Source organism: Sarcophilus harrisii, chromosome X, assembly GCF_902635505.1.
Source record: "Sarcophilus harrisii chromosome X, mSarHar1.11, whole genome shotgun sequence".
In the NCBI taxonomy this organism is placed as follows: Eukaryota; Metazoa; Chordata; class Mammalia; order Dasyuromorphia; family Dasyuridae; genus Sarcophilus; species Sarcophilus harrisii.
Window position 1 is genome coordinate 40,207,007 of NC_045432.1, and position 13,529 is coordinate 40,220,535.

A 13,529-nucleotide genomic window follows, 5' to 3' on the forward strand; every position below is an offset into this window, starting at 1 on the left:
AAGAGAAAGGGAGAAATAACATCAATAAGTGAAATTAGCAAATTTAACCCAACTTCATCATTCACCCCTCCTCAGCAAGGGAACTGCATGAGCTCTGTGTATAAACTTTCACCTGGGAGCTGAAATAGTTAAAACCACTGAGAGCTGAGAGACTAATAAGTACAGAGTCTCAGATCCAAAGTATTCAAACACAGAAGTGAACAAGTGTAATGCTAAAAGTGAATAAGACCCTGAGTCTCAATTTCACCCCATAGAGACTCTCTGTAAAAGTAGTTACTCTGTACTTGGGCTATGTCAAATAGAGAGTTGGCTACCTAGGACTCTGGAGATCTCAGTCACCCCCAACAGAAGAGAAAGGGAGAAATAACATCAATAAATGAAATTAGCAAATTTAACCCAACTTCATCATTCACCCCTCCTCAGCAAGGGAACTGCATGAGCTCTGTGTATAAACTTTCATCTGGGAGCTGAAATAGTTAAGAGCACTGAGAGCTGAGAGACTAATAACTACACAGCCTTAGATCAAAATATTTAAGCACACAATTGAACAAGTATAATGCTAAAAGTGATTCTCAATTTCACCTCATGGACACTCTCTGTAAAAGTAGTTACTTATACTGTACCTGGGCTATGTCAAATGGAGCTTTGGCTAGCTAGGACTCTGGAGATCTCAGTCACCCCCAACACAAGAGAAAGGGAGGAATAACATCAATAAATGAAATTAGCAAACTTAACCCAACTTCATCATTCACCCTTCCTGATCTCTAGGGCAGAGGGAAAAAAAGCTGTGGAAAAGCTATGGCACCCAAATCAAAATCCCTGGATGAAATGTCATATCTGTGGTCTCAGCAGGGACACTGGTGTTGAGGGTGGGAAAGGGGATGAGACCAGGGTTCTAATTCTGAGTAAACTATTAGCTAGCTGGGTGCAGGTTGGGCAGGGCACTCCGTCTTTTGTCAGTTTCCCCATATATAAAGTAGATAACTACAGAACCTCTGAATGAATCCCCTGTTCTGGACTCCACAATTTCCCAAAGCAGCCCATTCCACTTTGGGATAGCCTTCATTGTTGGGAAAGTCACTTTTTCCCCCCTTATGTACAGTTCAAATCAGCTTCTAGGTAATTCTCACCCACTGATCCCAGTTCTGCCCTCTGGGGTCAAGCAGACTGAGGCTAATCCCTTTTCAAAGACACTACAGCCTGGCCTACATACTTGATGTCGATTCAATATAATAAAATAAGATAAAATATAAAGTAAGTAACTGCTAACAAAGCAGGAAGCACCCTGATAAGATAAGAATGTGATTTCAAATCTAAGGGATGGTCACGAATGGAATGTCCTTCAGTGACAAGGGGAGGCTTTAGCCTCCACCACCATGAGCCTCAGTCTCCACACCAATATCGTAACTGTTCAAGGAAATTCACTGAGGGAGTGAGTCCTAAGGCTTGTGGGAAAAAATGGAGGCTAAAGCCTCCCCTTGTCACTGAAGGACAAAAAAAAAAAAAAAAAAAAAAAAAAGGGCCGCAGCAGTGCCTGGTGGGTAACCCCGTACTTTGTTTGAAGAGATCTCTCCAGGGTAAATGTCAGAACTGAAAAACAAGGGGCGGGATCGGGTCTTCCACTGCTTTCTGGGGGGCTCTTTGCCATCAACCCCCAGCCAGCATTGCATCATTCGCTTGGGCCAACTTGGGGCCTCCGTTAATGTCCAAATGAGAAATCTCTGCCTGGCGAGCCAGTAACTCCATTTCCAGGAAAACCCAAGAGAGAAAGGAGATTTGGCCCCGTCACTGTGACTAAAGGGGTTCGGTGTTATTGTCACTGGGGTTGTTCTGAACTCTCCACAGCACGGAGGGAAGAGATGGATGGGAAGCATGGGGAAGGGCGGGGGGGGGGGGGGGATGCCAGCGTCACTCTGAAGAGTGGACATGGGCTTCAAAACAAACGCGGCGCACGTGGGACGTGACGTTTCCCCCTATCGGTCCTGCTCCCCCCCCCAAAAAAAAAAGTTGGTTCCCCGAGAAGGCAGGGAGGCGCTCTAGGGCGCAGCCCTAGGAGGCGGGACGCCAATAGCTCAACAGATAACCTGTTGGGACCCCAAAGGGCTTCAGAGGGAAGGCCCGAGGTCAGAGCAAAGTTGGGCTCCACTGAAGGGGAACACGCACCGCGCGGGCAGGTGGGCGGGCACGGCCTCTCAGGATCTCTACGTACCTGGGGCCACACTGCGTGTAGCGAAGGCCTTCAGGCGCCGGGTGCAGAGAGTACTTAAGTGTAGCGAGCTTGCCCTGGAGAGAAGTCAAAGGAAGATACTTTCTGCGGCCAGACTTGGTCCCGAGTTTAGCTCCTCCCTCCCCAGCCCCTGATCGCAATCTCTGCGAGCGCCTGCCCCGCCGCCGCCCCTCCGAGCGGGGCCACAAATCAGCTGGCCGCCAAGCCAAAGGGAAGCTCTCGAGGGATGCTCTGGCCACTTGGACGCTGACCGCCCCCCCCACTCGCTGCACGGCACCCCACCCCCACCCCGAGCTCCCCCTTCTCCAGAGCCGAGCCGCCGGGTCCCGTGCGCCCGCGTCCCGCCCGTCGCTCGGCCCCAGAGCGCTCCAGCTTTCTTACCCCCTCCGAGCTTCGGCTCCGAGTCACAGGGCAAGGCTGGCTAGCGCCGAGGGGTGCCCGGGGTCCGAGCAGCGAGCGCTCGCCCCTGGCGACCAAGCCGAACTCAACCTGGCTGCGACGCCGAGCTCCGGCTCCTCGGAGGCTTGGCTGGAAGGGGAGTTGGGCAGTTCCGCCGCCGCCGGACCCCCGAGTCTCCTTCCGCCGCAGCCCAGCGAAAGAAATTATTTCGGTTTTCCCCAGAGCCCGGAAAGCCAAGAGCCTCAAATGGGAGGAGAGAGGAGAAAAAGCCGCCCGCAACTTCCGACAGCGCCGCAAAGTCCGCCAGGCTGTGGAGCCGCCCCCGTTGCTGTAGCCCAGGAGGCGGCGGAGGCAGCGGCGCACGAGGCGCCGCGCAGTGGCCGCGGAAAGCGCGCGGGCTGCGGGGCGGGGGGGCGCCGCCGGCGGCCTCGCCTGCACCCCGGCCCCAGTCCCAGGGCCGCTCCCGCGGTGCAGCGCGCGACCCAGCGGCTGGAGCGAGGCCACGCAGGGGCAGCACGGGGGGCCCAGCCTGGCCGAGGAGGCGAGACGACCGGCCGGAGTCTGCAACTTGTCCTTGCCCAGCTCTCGAAAAATGCCAGCGCTAGCCTCCTTCCCTCGGCAGGGGCAGGGGCAGCGGCAGAGGCAGGGGCGAGCGGCGCGCAGGGGCCTGAGCCCGAGTCAAGTAAGTGGGCTGCTACGGGCTGGGACCCTGACGGCGGCGGCGGCGGCGGCGGTGGCGGCGGCGGCGGCGGCGGCGGCGGCGGCGGGGAAGCGATGACCCGGACCTGGATCGGAGGAGTAGGAACTGGAAGTGACAGCGGCGCAGGGCAGAGCAGCAGCAGTAGCAGCAGCAGCAGCAGCTACGGCAGCGGCGGCGGCGGTAGTTTCGGTGGTCGCAGAAGCCTGGATGGCGGCGACAACCTGAGAGACAGCAGCAGCAGCAGTAGCAGTAGCAGCAGCAGCAGCAGCAGCAGCAGCAGCAGCAGCAGCAGCCTCAGCCTGGGAAGCAGGAGCAGCAGGATCAGCACCAGCAGCTTCAGCAGCTGCAGCTTTAGTAGCAGCAGCCTCGGCAGCAGCAGCAGCCTCGGAGGTAGCAGCAGCAGCCTCGGCAGCGGCAGCGGCAGCAGCTTCGGCTTCGTCAGCGGCAGCAGCGGCAGCATCAGCAACATCAGCAGCATCGGTTTCGGCAGCAGCAGCAGTTTCGGCGGCAGCGGCAGCAGCAGCTTCGGCTTCGTCAGCGGCAGCAGCAGCAGTTTCAGCGGCAGCAGCAGTTTCGGCAGCAGCAGCAGCTTCGGTAGCAGCAGCAGCAGCAGCAGCAGCCTTCGAAGCAGCAGCAGCAGTGCTAGCAGCTACAAAAGTTTCAGCAGCTGGGCAGGCAGCGGCGGCAGCGGCAGCGGCGGCAGCGGCAAAAACTTAGGCGGCGGCGGCGGCGGCGGCGGCAGAAGCAACAGAAAATTCGGCGACGGCAGCGGTAATCGGGGCTATCGATTCGGGGGCGGCGGTGACCCGGGCTATAGTTTCGGGGGCGGCGTCGACCTGAACTGCAACTTCGGCGGCGGTGACGGCGGCGACGGCGGTGGCGACGGCGGCGGCAGCGACCCGGGCTGTAGTTTCGGCGGCGGCGACGGCGGCGGTGGCGGCGACCCGGGCTGCAGTTTTGGCGGCGGCGGCGGCGCCAGCGGCGGCGACGGCGACGGCGACGACGACGGCGACCCGGGCTGCAGTTTCGGCCGCGTCTGTGACCCGAGCTGCAGCTTCGCCGGCGGCAGTAGCGGCAGCAGCAGCAGCAACGCCTTCCCCATACTGCGCATGCTGCTGCTGCCCAACCGAGAGAGCCCCCAGCCTTCTTACCTTGGCTGGACCCCCCCAGAAGACCAACCCTAGAAAAGCAGTCTAGCTGACGGCTCGGCGGCCAGCCGAGCCCCCTGTTTAAATTAAGCACCCCGATCCCCACCCACGGTTCCCGGAGACCCGACGGTTTCAGCCTAGATAGTTAGTGAAAAGGGGGGTGAGGGGTGGGGGGTGGGGGTGGGGGGAGTAGGCAGAGAGGGGATGAATTCAGACGGGTTTTTGTCAATGAAATCCCAAAGCAATACTTAGCATACAGTAGGCGCTTAATAAATACTTGTGGCAACGCTTTGGGTTGGGTTTACTTTCTTCTAGCCCCTGCAACCTAGGGGATTTCTGTCTATTAGAAATCTGAGAGATTTAAGCCCCAGGCCGGGCCGAGAGGAGGAGGTGGCTAACTAGTAACTAGTGGAACTGGGAATATTTACAAGGCTTCATTATTCATAAATTTCAGAAGGCAAAAATCGAGAGCACTTAATCAATAAATGCAATAATAGACGTCTTCTGGAGCACTTATTGTTACTTATGGAAATTCCATTAGGATTTCTTTTGCTTAATTGTGCTTTGTTACTACTGGGATGGTGGAGGAGGGAAGGGAAATTGCTGGAAAATGACTAATTTTTTTAAGAGCATCAGTTTTTAAAAATCCATTAGAGACACGAGGCTTCAAGAAAAGGAAGAAAAAGAGCCACTGAGATAGATCCTCTAGTGTTCCTATTGGCGCTAAATGGAAAGAAATATACCACAGGGCAATTGCCTTGCAGGAAATGGGGAATGGAGGAAGGAACAGTAAGCGAGCCGACCGGAAAGGGCCTCTTGGTCTCCCCTCCCCACCCCACTCCCAGCTGCTAGCGCTTTCCCCACTGAGATTCCTCTCCCTCTATTTTGCATACAGCTTGTATACATGGAATTATTTATATATCAGTTTTCCCCTTAGAATGTAAGTTTCCTGAAGGCCAGTATTGTTTTTGCCTTTCCTTTGATCCCCAGCAACAATTCCTGACATATAGCAAGGGAGAAAAAAAAATCAATCTTTTATTCCTTTTGTGATTTTTTTCTATGTACAAGATGATGATTTTCAAATTGTTTTCTTAGATAATTTCTACTGTGACTAACTAGATTTAAGGACTCACTGTTATTAATCACGAATGTAAATGTAATCACGAATTAAGTTCTTAATAAAGAAAATGTTGAATAAAGGCTTGTTGACTGATTTGCCTCATTGCCAACCTAGCCCCCCTTTTCCTCGGTAGAGTGGGGCTTGACTGTTGCACGGTAGGACTCGGGCACTGTCTCCATGAAGTTCCTAATGTTCCTAAAGTTGGCAGAGCCATCCTGCTTTGGGCATGGCCAGATGGAACGCGCTCACAGAGGCAGCCGGCTTCGGGAGAAGGCTCTGCTGGGAGGAGAGACACGGGCCTGGGCTGGGAAGAGCAATGGTCGGGGAAATCAGAAGGCCCAGCTTCAAACCCTATCTGCAGATCTCGGTGACCCAGGACAAGTTCCCCTCCCGGGCCTGGGAATTATACTAGCTAGCCTCGGGAGTGCCTTCAAGGGCCACACCACATCTGGGCTTCTGCCCAGGAGACAGGGGCTGAATCCTGGCTTTTGGCTCCACTGTGTAATCATATAAAAGTCACTTTCCTTCTCTATGCCTGTCAGCTGGGGGGGATGGGGACACTTGTATTGCCCGCTTTTCAGGGTTTCTGAAACCCCAGGGGGCGAGTCCAGTAGTTGTTATATTATTATTATTATTATGTTATTATTAATTATGCTATTTTACAAGACACACTGGCCCTTGTAAAAAGTTTCCTGAGGTTTTTTCCCTAAGTTAACCTGAGCTCAGGAACACCGACTCCACTTTGGGGCAGTGGGAGGAGCTGAGGAGACAGTACCTGCTGGCACTGGGGAAGGACCCCCGCCTCCTGGTTTTTCTAGGGGAGGAAATGAGTGCCCCACCCCATACACATTCCCAGAAGCCTAAGTGGTAACCCGATTGGGACAGATCCATTCATCCTTTTAGCCCTTTAAAAGCAGACAATTTATATCTGTGGGTCCTTAACTCCTTAATTGTCTGTGGGTCCTACTGATGGTAGTAGACAAGATACTGGGGGGAGGGGGAGGGCTGAGGGCCTTCCCTCCCTTCTCGGTTCTATGAATAAAGAAGGAAGGTCTATTTATAACATAAGATCCCTTCAATCCCACATCCTTAGGACTCTCATTTATTCCACACTGCTTTTTTTCCTCTCTCTCTCTCTCTCTCTCTCTCTCTCTCTCTCTCTCTCTCTCTCTTCTCTCACATACACACATCTTTCTCTTTTTCTCTCTCTCTTCTGTTTCTCCTCTTTTTTCTCTCTGCCTGTCTCTCTCTTTGTCCCTGTCTCTCTGTCTCTATCTCTCTCTCCTCTCTCACATCTCTGTCTCTCTCCTTTCTCTTTTATCTCTCTCACATCTCCTCTTTTCTCTCTCTCTTCTCTTTTTCTCTCTCCTCTCGCCTCTATCTCTCTGTCCTCTCTCCTCTCTTTCTCGCTCTTCTCTCTGTTTCTCCTCTCTTTTTTCTGTCTCTGTCTTTGTCTGTCTGTCTCTCTCTCTCTCTCTCCTCTCTCACATCTCTGTCTCTCCTGTCTCCTTTTTTCCCTCTCTGTCTCTCTCTCACACATCTCTTTCTCCCTCTCTTCTCTCTGTCCCATCTCTTTCTCTCTCTCAGTTCCTCTGTCCCATCTCTTTCTCTCTCTCTCAGTTCCTCTTTCTTTCTTCTCTGTTTCTCCTCTTTTTTCTCTCTGTCTCTCACTCTCTGTTCTCTCTCTCCTTTCTCACATCTCTCAGTCTCTCCTCTCTCTCTCCTTTATCTTTTTCTCTCTCTGTCTATCCTCTCTCCTCTCCTCTCTCTCTGCTCTCTCTGTGTGTGTTCTCCCTCCTCCCTTCTCTCTCACATCTTTTTCTCTCTTCTCTCTGTCTCTCCTCTTTTTTCTAGCTCTTTCTCTGTCCCTGTCTCTCTGTCTCTCTCCTTTCTCACATGTCTCTCTGTCCGCTGTCTCCTTTCTTTTTTCCTCCCTGTCTCTCTCACATCTCTTTCTCTCTCTCCTCTCTTTTTTATCTCTTTCTCTGTTCCTGTCTCTCTGTCTCTCTCTCCTCTCTCACATCTCTCTGTCTCTCCTCTCTCTACTTTCTTTTTTCCTCTTTCTGTTTCTCTCACATCTCTTTCTCTCTGTCTCTCTTCTTTCCTCTCTTTTCCCCCTCTCTCTCTATCCTTTCTCCTCTCTCTCTTCTCTTTCTCCTCTTTTTCTCTCTGTCTCTCACTCTGTTCTCTCTTTCTGTCTCTGTCTCTTTCCTCTCTCACATCTCTCTCAGTCTCTCCTCTCTCTCTCTCTCTCCCCTTTCTCTTTTTCTCTCTCTGTCTCTCCTCTCTCTCTGTCTCTCTCTCTGTGTCCTCTCTTCTCTCTTCTCTGTCTTTCCTCTCTTTTCTCTCTCTCTGTGTCTGTTGTTGTCTCTGTGTCTCTGTTTCTCTCTCTCTCTCTCTCTCTCTCTCTCTCTCTCTCTCTCCCCCCCCCCCAATGGTTCCACTGACTGAAAATGAATACTGTATAAGACTTCAGCTGTCCAAAGGTCATTAATCTTTCAACCTTACTGTAAAAAAAAGAAAGAAAGAAAAAGGAAAGGAAAGGAAAAGATGTCTCTGAGCAGCCCAAACAGATGGTGCAATGTCTACGCTGAAAACTCAGAAGAGGGTACCCCACATCCTCATTCGGAACCTATTAACTTTTATTTTAGACAGAAATTGAAAAAGCTTGGGGATTAGATTTTCCATCTCATAGCAGAAGAAAAGGCAGGGGGCATATGGAGAGAGAACCACAGAAGCAAAAAATGACAGCTGACAGGGATAAGGAAAGAGTGAACAGAGACAGAAACAAGGCCTGTGTTTCATTGGCATCAAGAACTCCCAGGTGAGGAAACTCCCTTTTCCAATACAGGTCATCACCCTTTTTGAATCTTATAGCCTTAGAGAGTTGCCTTGGGCATTAAGAGGTTAAATACTTGCCCAAGGACAGCCAGCCAATAATGTGTCAAAAGTGAGATTGGAATCCAGGTCTGCGTGGCTTCCAGGCCAGTTTTATCTACTCTGACCTCTATGATAAACTATAATTACTAGGGAATTATAAAATAGAACAGAAATTGTAAAAGGCACAAAGTATAACAATTTGGGGCTATCTGGTACGAGGGAAAGAATCCATGACCCTGAGAACATCATTGTTATAATGCAATAATGAGGATACAAACTGATCTTGAGCCATCAAGAAAGGGTTAAATCATGGTCAGCTTCATCTGTTTGAGAAGGAAAGGAAACATATAATAAATACATCTTAGAAAGATTTTCATTCAAAATGGTTGACAAAAAAGTTGGACTCTTACATTTTGACTCTGGAAAATCCTTACAGAGTAGTTCATCCCTATATAATACCAAGCAAATAAGCTCTTCGCTTTGGATTTCAAGGAGAAAATCCTCCTTCTCATTCTATATACCACCGAGGTCTTCAGCCAGAAAACGTGCACATACACACACACATATATCACAATGGACAGTGGGGAAACACACACAGACCAAACAGTTTTATGAGAGAAGGGAGCATGTAGCTGTGAATGGAATCGAGTGGGAGGGCACCATTAAATGTTCAGGGCTTAGAATCCCTTGGTCTCGAAGTTTCAAGAAACTAGAATGGGGGGCGGGGGGGTTGGATTGGGAGGAGAAGCAGACAAAAGTCGCCTTCCATCTAATGCTTTTTGTTCTGAGAAGTCTCCCCAATAGGAATCCTATTGCACTGCAGACAGAGCCTCTGTCCGGAGTCAGTCGGAAACAGTGTTTTGAATGGAGTAAGATTTGTCTCTGGTTGAGATTGTGTCCTAGGTCATCATCCTTTTTCCCACCACTGAGATTCCCAGCCAGTTCCCTATCCAGGGACCAGGCTTTCTGTAGCCAAAGTGTTACCCTGTTCATCTGATCAACTGCCCTTATGCTAATGGGGAAGGTTATGGGACCTTCTGTTTTCAGACCTTATAAACTGTAGTGTCATAGAACTCAGAGTTCCTGAACAAGATAATCTAGGTGGGAGATTTCTCATCTTTTCCAGTCTTTCTAATGCTTGGCTTTTGGGAAACCCTTCCACACATTATAGAATACGAAATAAATTCTAGAAATGGAAGAGAGGAGTTAAAGAAAACTTATTCCCGACCCCCGTGACAGTATATATACATGATCCAGGTTGGGAATATAGATTTTACAGTGGAGCAAATTGAAGCCCAAAGGAGTATGCTCCACGCCTGTGGCCTGCTGGAGACAAGGGCCCCCTCTTCGTTGTCTGAATCAGAAGTATCAAATACTGACCAACCCGTATGAGACCCATGATGCTCCTGAGTCTAGCCCAAGTTAGATTAAAATGGAATTGGGAAATACCCAACAAATGAAATAAAAGTACAATAAACCATAGCTAATATTCCATTTGAAAACTAGGTCAACAGGGATCCTTGTCTATGGATTAGTGACCTTCACTTTGGATTGAGTTTGACTGCACTGGTCTAAACATGAGTGTTCCCTGAGGTTGAGAAAAGCAGGTACAAAGCTCATCAGTTCCATCTGAGTTTACTCTTAAAACTTTCATGCTGGACCGTGAAAGACAATTGTTTTACTGTTACTGCTGTCAACTTTCCCAGCAGGTGGGGGGAGGAAGGGGGGAGACAGCCTCCCACCCAAATGACCATCCATTTCTGCTGTGGGGTGAATTTAAAAGTGCTCAGTCTTCAACCTCGCAGTGGCTGCTGGGAAAAGAAGCAATATTTCCTTTTTATTCCCATACCAAATCTCCTGTTTGTTAGCAGAGCCACCAAAAAGCACCAAAAAGCACCGAGGTTACGTGGGCCAAGTGACTTACCTCTACCTGAAGACCTGCACATCCTTTAAGGAAGTCCTTAATGTTACTGAGGCAGTCAGCTTCCGATTGGGGCTCCTGGTGGTACTAAAGAAATGATTAAGAGAACCTCGGTGAGTTGGGGTTCCTAAGCAGGCCCAGAATGCCTCATGTTTTATGAGAACTAAAGGAGAGTTTTTGGTTTTGGTTTGGTTTTTGGTGGGAGTGTGCTTGGGGGTTTTTGGAAGGCAAAGGGGAAGACTGCTGTCAAACCAGGAAGAGAAATAACCACCGAAGGAAATGATGTAAAAATCTAAACGGTCTTTTGTTTCAAACCCATATCGGCCTCAGAGCAGGGCCCGGGCTGAAGGCCCACTAGCATGTCTCCCAGCTTTGAGTCCAAAGTTATTTGGACGACATTTGTTCTGCATTCTCTGTCCCCGACCCGGGGTTTTGGGATGTGTCTGGATTTTTGAATCTTGTTTTCAAATGTATGCAAAGCACAATTTTCCACTTTGCTGTTTTCTACAGCCTTGTAAGACCCTTCATGGTATCGGACATTTAGGGTTCATGGGACCTCAGGCGCTACCTAGTCCAACCCCTGATTTGACAGAGGAGGAAAATGAAAGGAGGGGAAGGCACTGGTCCAAGATCACACAGAGGATCCCACATCTAAGAGCTAGAAGGGATTTCAAAAGTCTTTGAGTCTAACTCCTTCATTTGATAGAGGAGGAAAGTGAGTCAGGCCCATTAAGATGAAAGTTCTAGCCCAAAGCCCCACAGTAGATCACAGATCTAGAGCTGGAAAAGATCCCAGAGGTCATCCAGACCAACTCCCCCTCTTTTTTTTTTTTTTTTTTTTACACAGATGGGGAAACGGAGGTTCAGGAAAACCATATGGCTTTCTCAGGGTGTCAGAGCCAATGAGTGACCACTCTGTGATCTGAAACCAAAACTTCTGATTCCAAATAGAAATCTTTCCAGGGCACCCCTCTTGGACCCTAGACCTGACAAGTAGCAGGTTCAAAGGCATCTTGAACAGCATTTTAACACATAAGTTTTCCAGCCTAGAAAGTTGATACAATCTGGCTACAGGAGCCTGGGTCTGGGTCATACTCCGTTCCCCCCTCCATTCCCCGGTCCTCTGTTTATTTGGGTCTACCCCCTAAATATGGGAATTCCCCTTTGGAAAACTGCCTTTCCATTTGGAATAAAAATCTAGCCTCTGGGATAGGGGGAGTGTCGAAAACTTAAACTGTGCTAATCTAAAGGGAACACAAAGAAAAATGCCTGCATTTTAATCTTTCTCAAATCATGTGTTCCATTTAAAATACCCATTTAGTTTCAGTTGTTATCACAAGTCACGCATCCTAGCTTGCTTCTTGTTGCTAAAAGTAAACTTTGAAAGAAATTCCGACTTGCATTTTAGCTCAGCCCTAAGTTCTAGGATTAACCATATGACAATTTTCAGAGATTCTGGTTAAAATGTGTCCTTAGCTGGTGGGGAGGTCTAGGACATTTTATTCATTATAACAGAGAAGACCTTTCCCATGAATGTTGTCCTTGGCTCTCTACCAGCATGGCCTTAATTGTGCTAGTTACAGGATGGGGGGGGGGGGGGGGGAGCCGTAAGCCATTGCCCATCTTTCTTGGATGGGAATAATGAGGGTCGATTCTAGGTAATGGAAAGATCCCAAGGTGTCTGAGTCCGGGGATCCGTGGGCTAAGCACTCCCAAGCCCTACTTTTGGGTGCCAGGCATCATGCCACATGCTCCGGGGACGGAGATGAAAAATGACACCCGTTCCTTACCCTCAAGAAGCATACCTTCTACCGGGAGGGGGCCCCGACATGGAAACAGATAGATAGAGACATGACCTACCGGGGAGGAAGGAGAAACAAGGAGGGAAGGAAAGAAAGGCTTCATCCAGGGGAGGGCAGCCTCAGAGGTAGAGCTGGACAGAGGTGAGGAGGGAGGGCGACCCAGGCCCGGGAAAAAGCTGGGCCCGGCCCCAGCAGCAGGAGGTGGAGGACCCCGGGAGAGGGAAGAGCCAAGTAGGCCGAGGAAGCAGCCCGGCCCGTTTCGGTTACCTTGTCCACAGCTCCAGGAACGAGTCGATTTAGCAGTTTGCATAGCACTACCCCATTTTTCAGAGACACCTTCAAGAATTCCTCCGGATCACAGATGGTCTTCTTGGGGGAATTTAAAACTCCCAAAGAGATGAGCCATGTCACGACGCGTTCCTCGGGATTCATCGCCGAGGACTGTGGAGCCCAAGCAGCTGCGAGGTCTTACCCACATCCGCGATTGCATCGGCTTCTGCCTTCCTTTTTTTCCGAGCTCTCTTCTGGCGCTTCCTGAGCAAGCGGTGAGACAACTCTTCTCGAGACGCAGCAGGACCTCCGGCCCGAAGGTGGGATCTCCCAGCCGCAGAGACCACGCTCAGGGATGCCAAGCTGGAAGGGGCAAGGGCAAGAAGCGGGGGACAAGCATGATGCTATTTTTCACCACACATCACCCCACCCCACCCCCCAACCCCAGCTGAAAAACAAGCTCATACTGACAAACACTTGAAGGAGCCAGGGCTGCAAGGGAAGGAAGTGAAGAGGATGCTGGGGAGGGAGGGGACAGAAGGAAGTAGAGGCTCTTGGAAAAGAGAGGTGAGCCAGCCCTGCAGGGAACCTTGCAAATGAGAAACTGAGTGGGCCAGCCTGGGGACAAGCTGTCAATAGTCTAGCCCCAGTGAACAAATCTGGCTTCTGTCAGGAAGCGGGTGCCAACTGGCTTTGATGTCCAACAGATCAGAGTCGGGCTTTTGCGGGGAATCGGTGGAAATGGCAGTGGGGCTCCGAGGAGGGAGAGGAGAAAGGAATCCAGCCACGGCTGCCCGGCCACGAGTTCTCACCCAAGGGGGTCGGGCGACCCGACTCCTCGGGAGACTCTTTAAGAGGCCTGGGGAGGAGGAGCCAAGATCGGAGAGACTGGCAGTGTTGCCAGCCATGACAGAAGTGGGGAGGATGGCATTTGCGTTTGTAGCAAAGAGGGAAATAGGAGAAGGAGAACATCTGCCACCCTGTTTACTTGCATCCTTTCATACTTCTTTCTGGACCCGGTGCCCAGCTGCAAAACCCATGCCAAAGGCTTGGACACACTGA

The 13,529-nt window shown here is 50.5% G+C and overlaps 1 protein-coding gene across 4 annotated transcripts in view; it reads right to left on the reverse strand.

The window, feature by feature from the left end:
- ARHGEF6 (Rac/Cdc42 guanine nucleotide exchange factor 6) overlaps positions 1-12,972 on the reverse strand; it is a 117,024-nt gene extending 104,052 nt beyond the window's left edge. For 2 of the 4 annotated variants that reach the window (XM_012553310.3, XM_003774853.4), the window contains exons 1-2: positions 12,465-12,872; positions 10,399-10,482 (exon numbers count right to left, since the gene is read on the reverse strand). In XM_012553310.3, the coding sequence (XP_012408764.1) occupies positions 10,399-10,482; positions 12,465-12,629 (249 nt within the window). In that variant the 5' untranslated portion in view covers positions 12,630-12,872. Of the gene's footprint in view, positions 1-2,608; positions 2,960-10,398; positions 10,483-12,464; positions 12,873-12,938 lie in introns of those variants that run through there. The other 2 variants (XM_031944798.1, XM_031944799.1) reach the window with 2 other exon arrangements.
- Between the last annotated feature and the right edge of the window lie 557 nt (positions 12,973-13,529).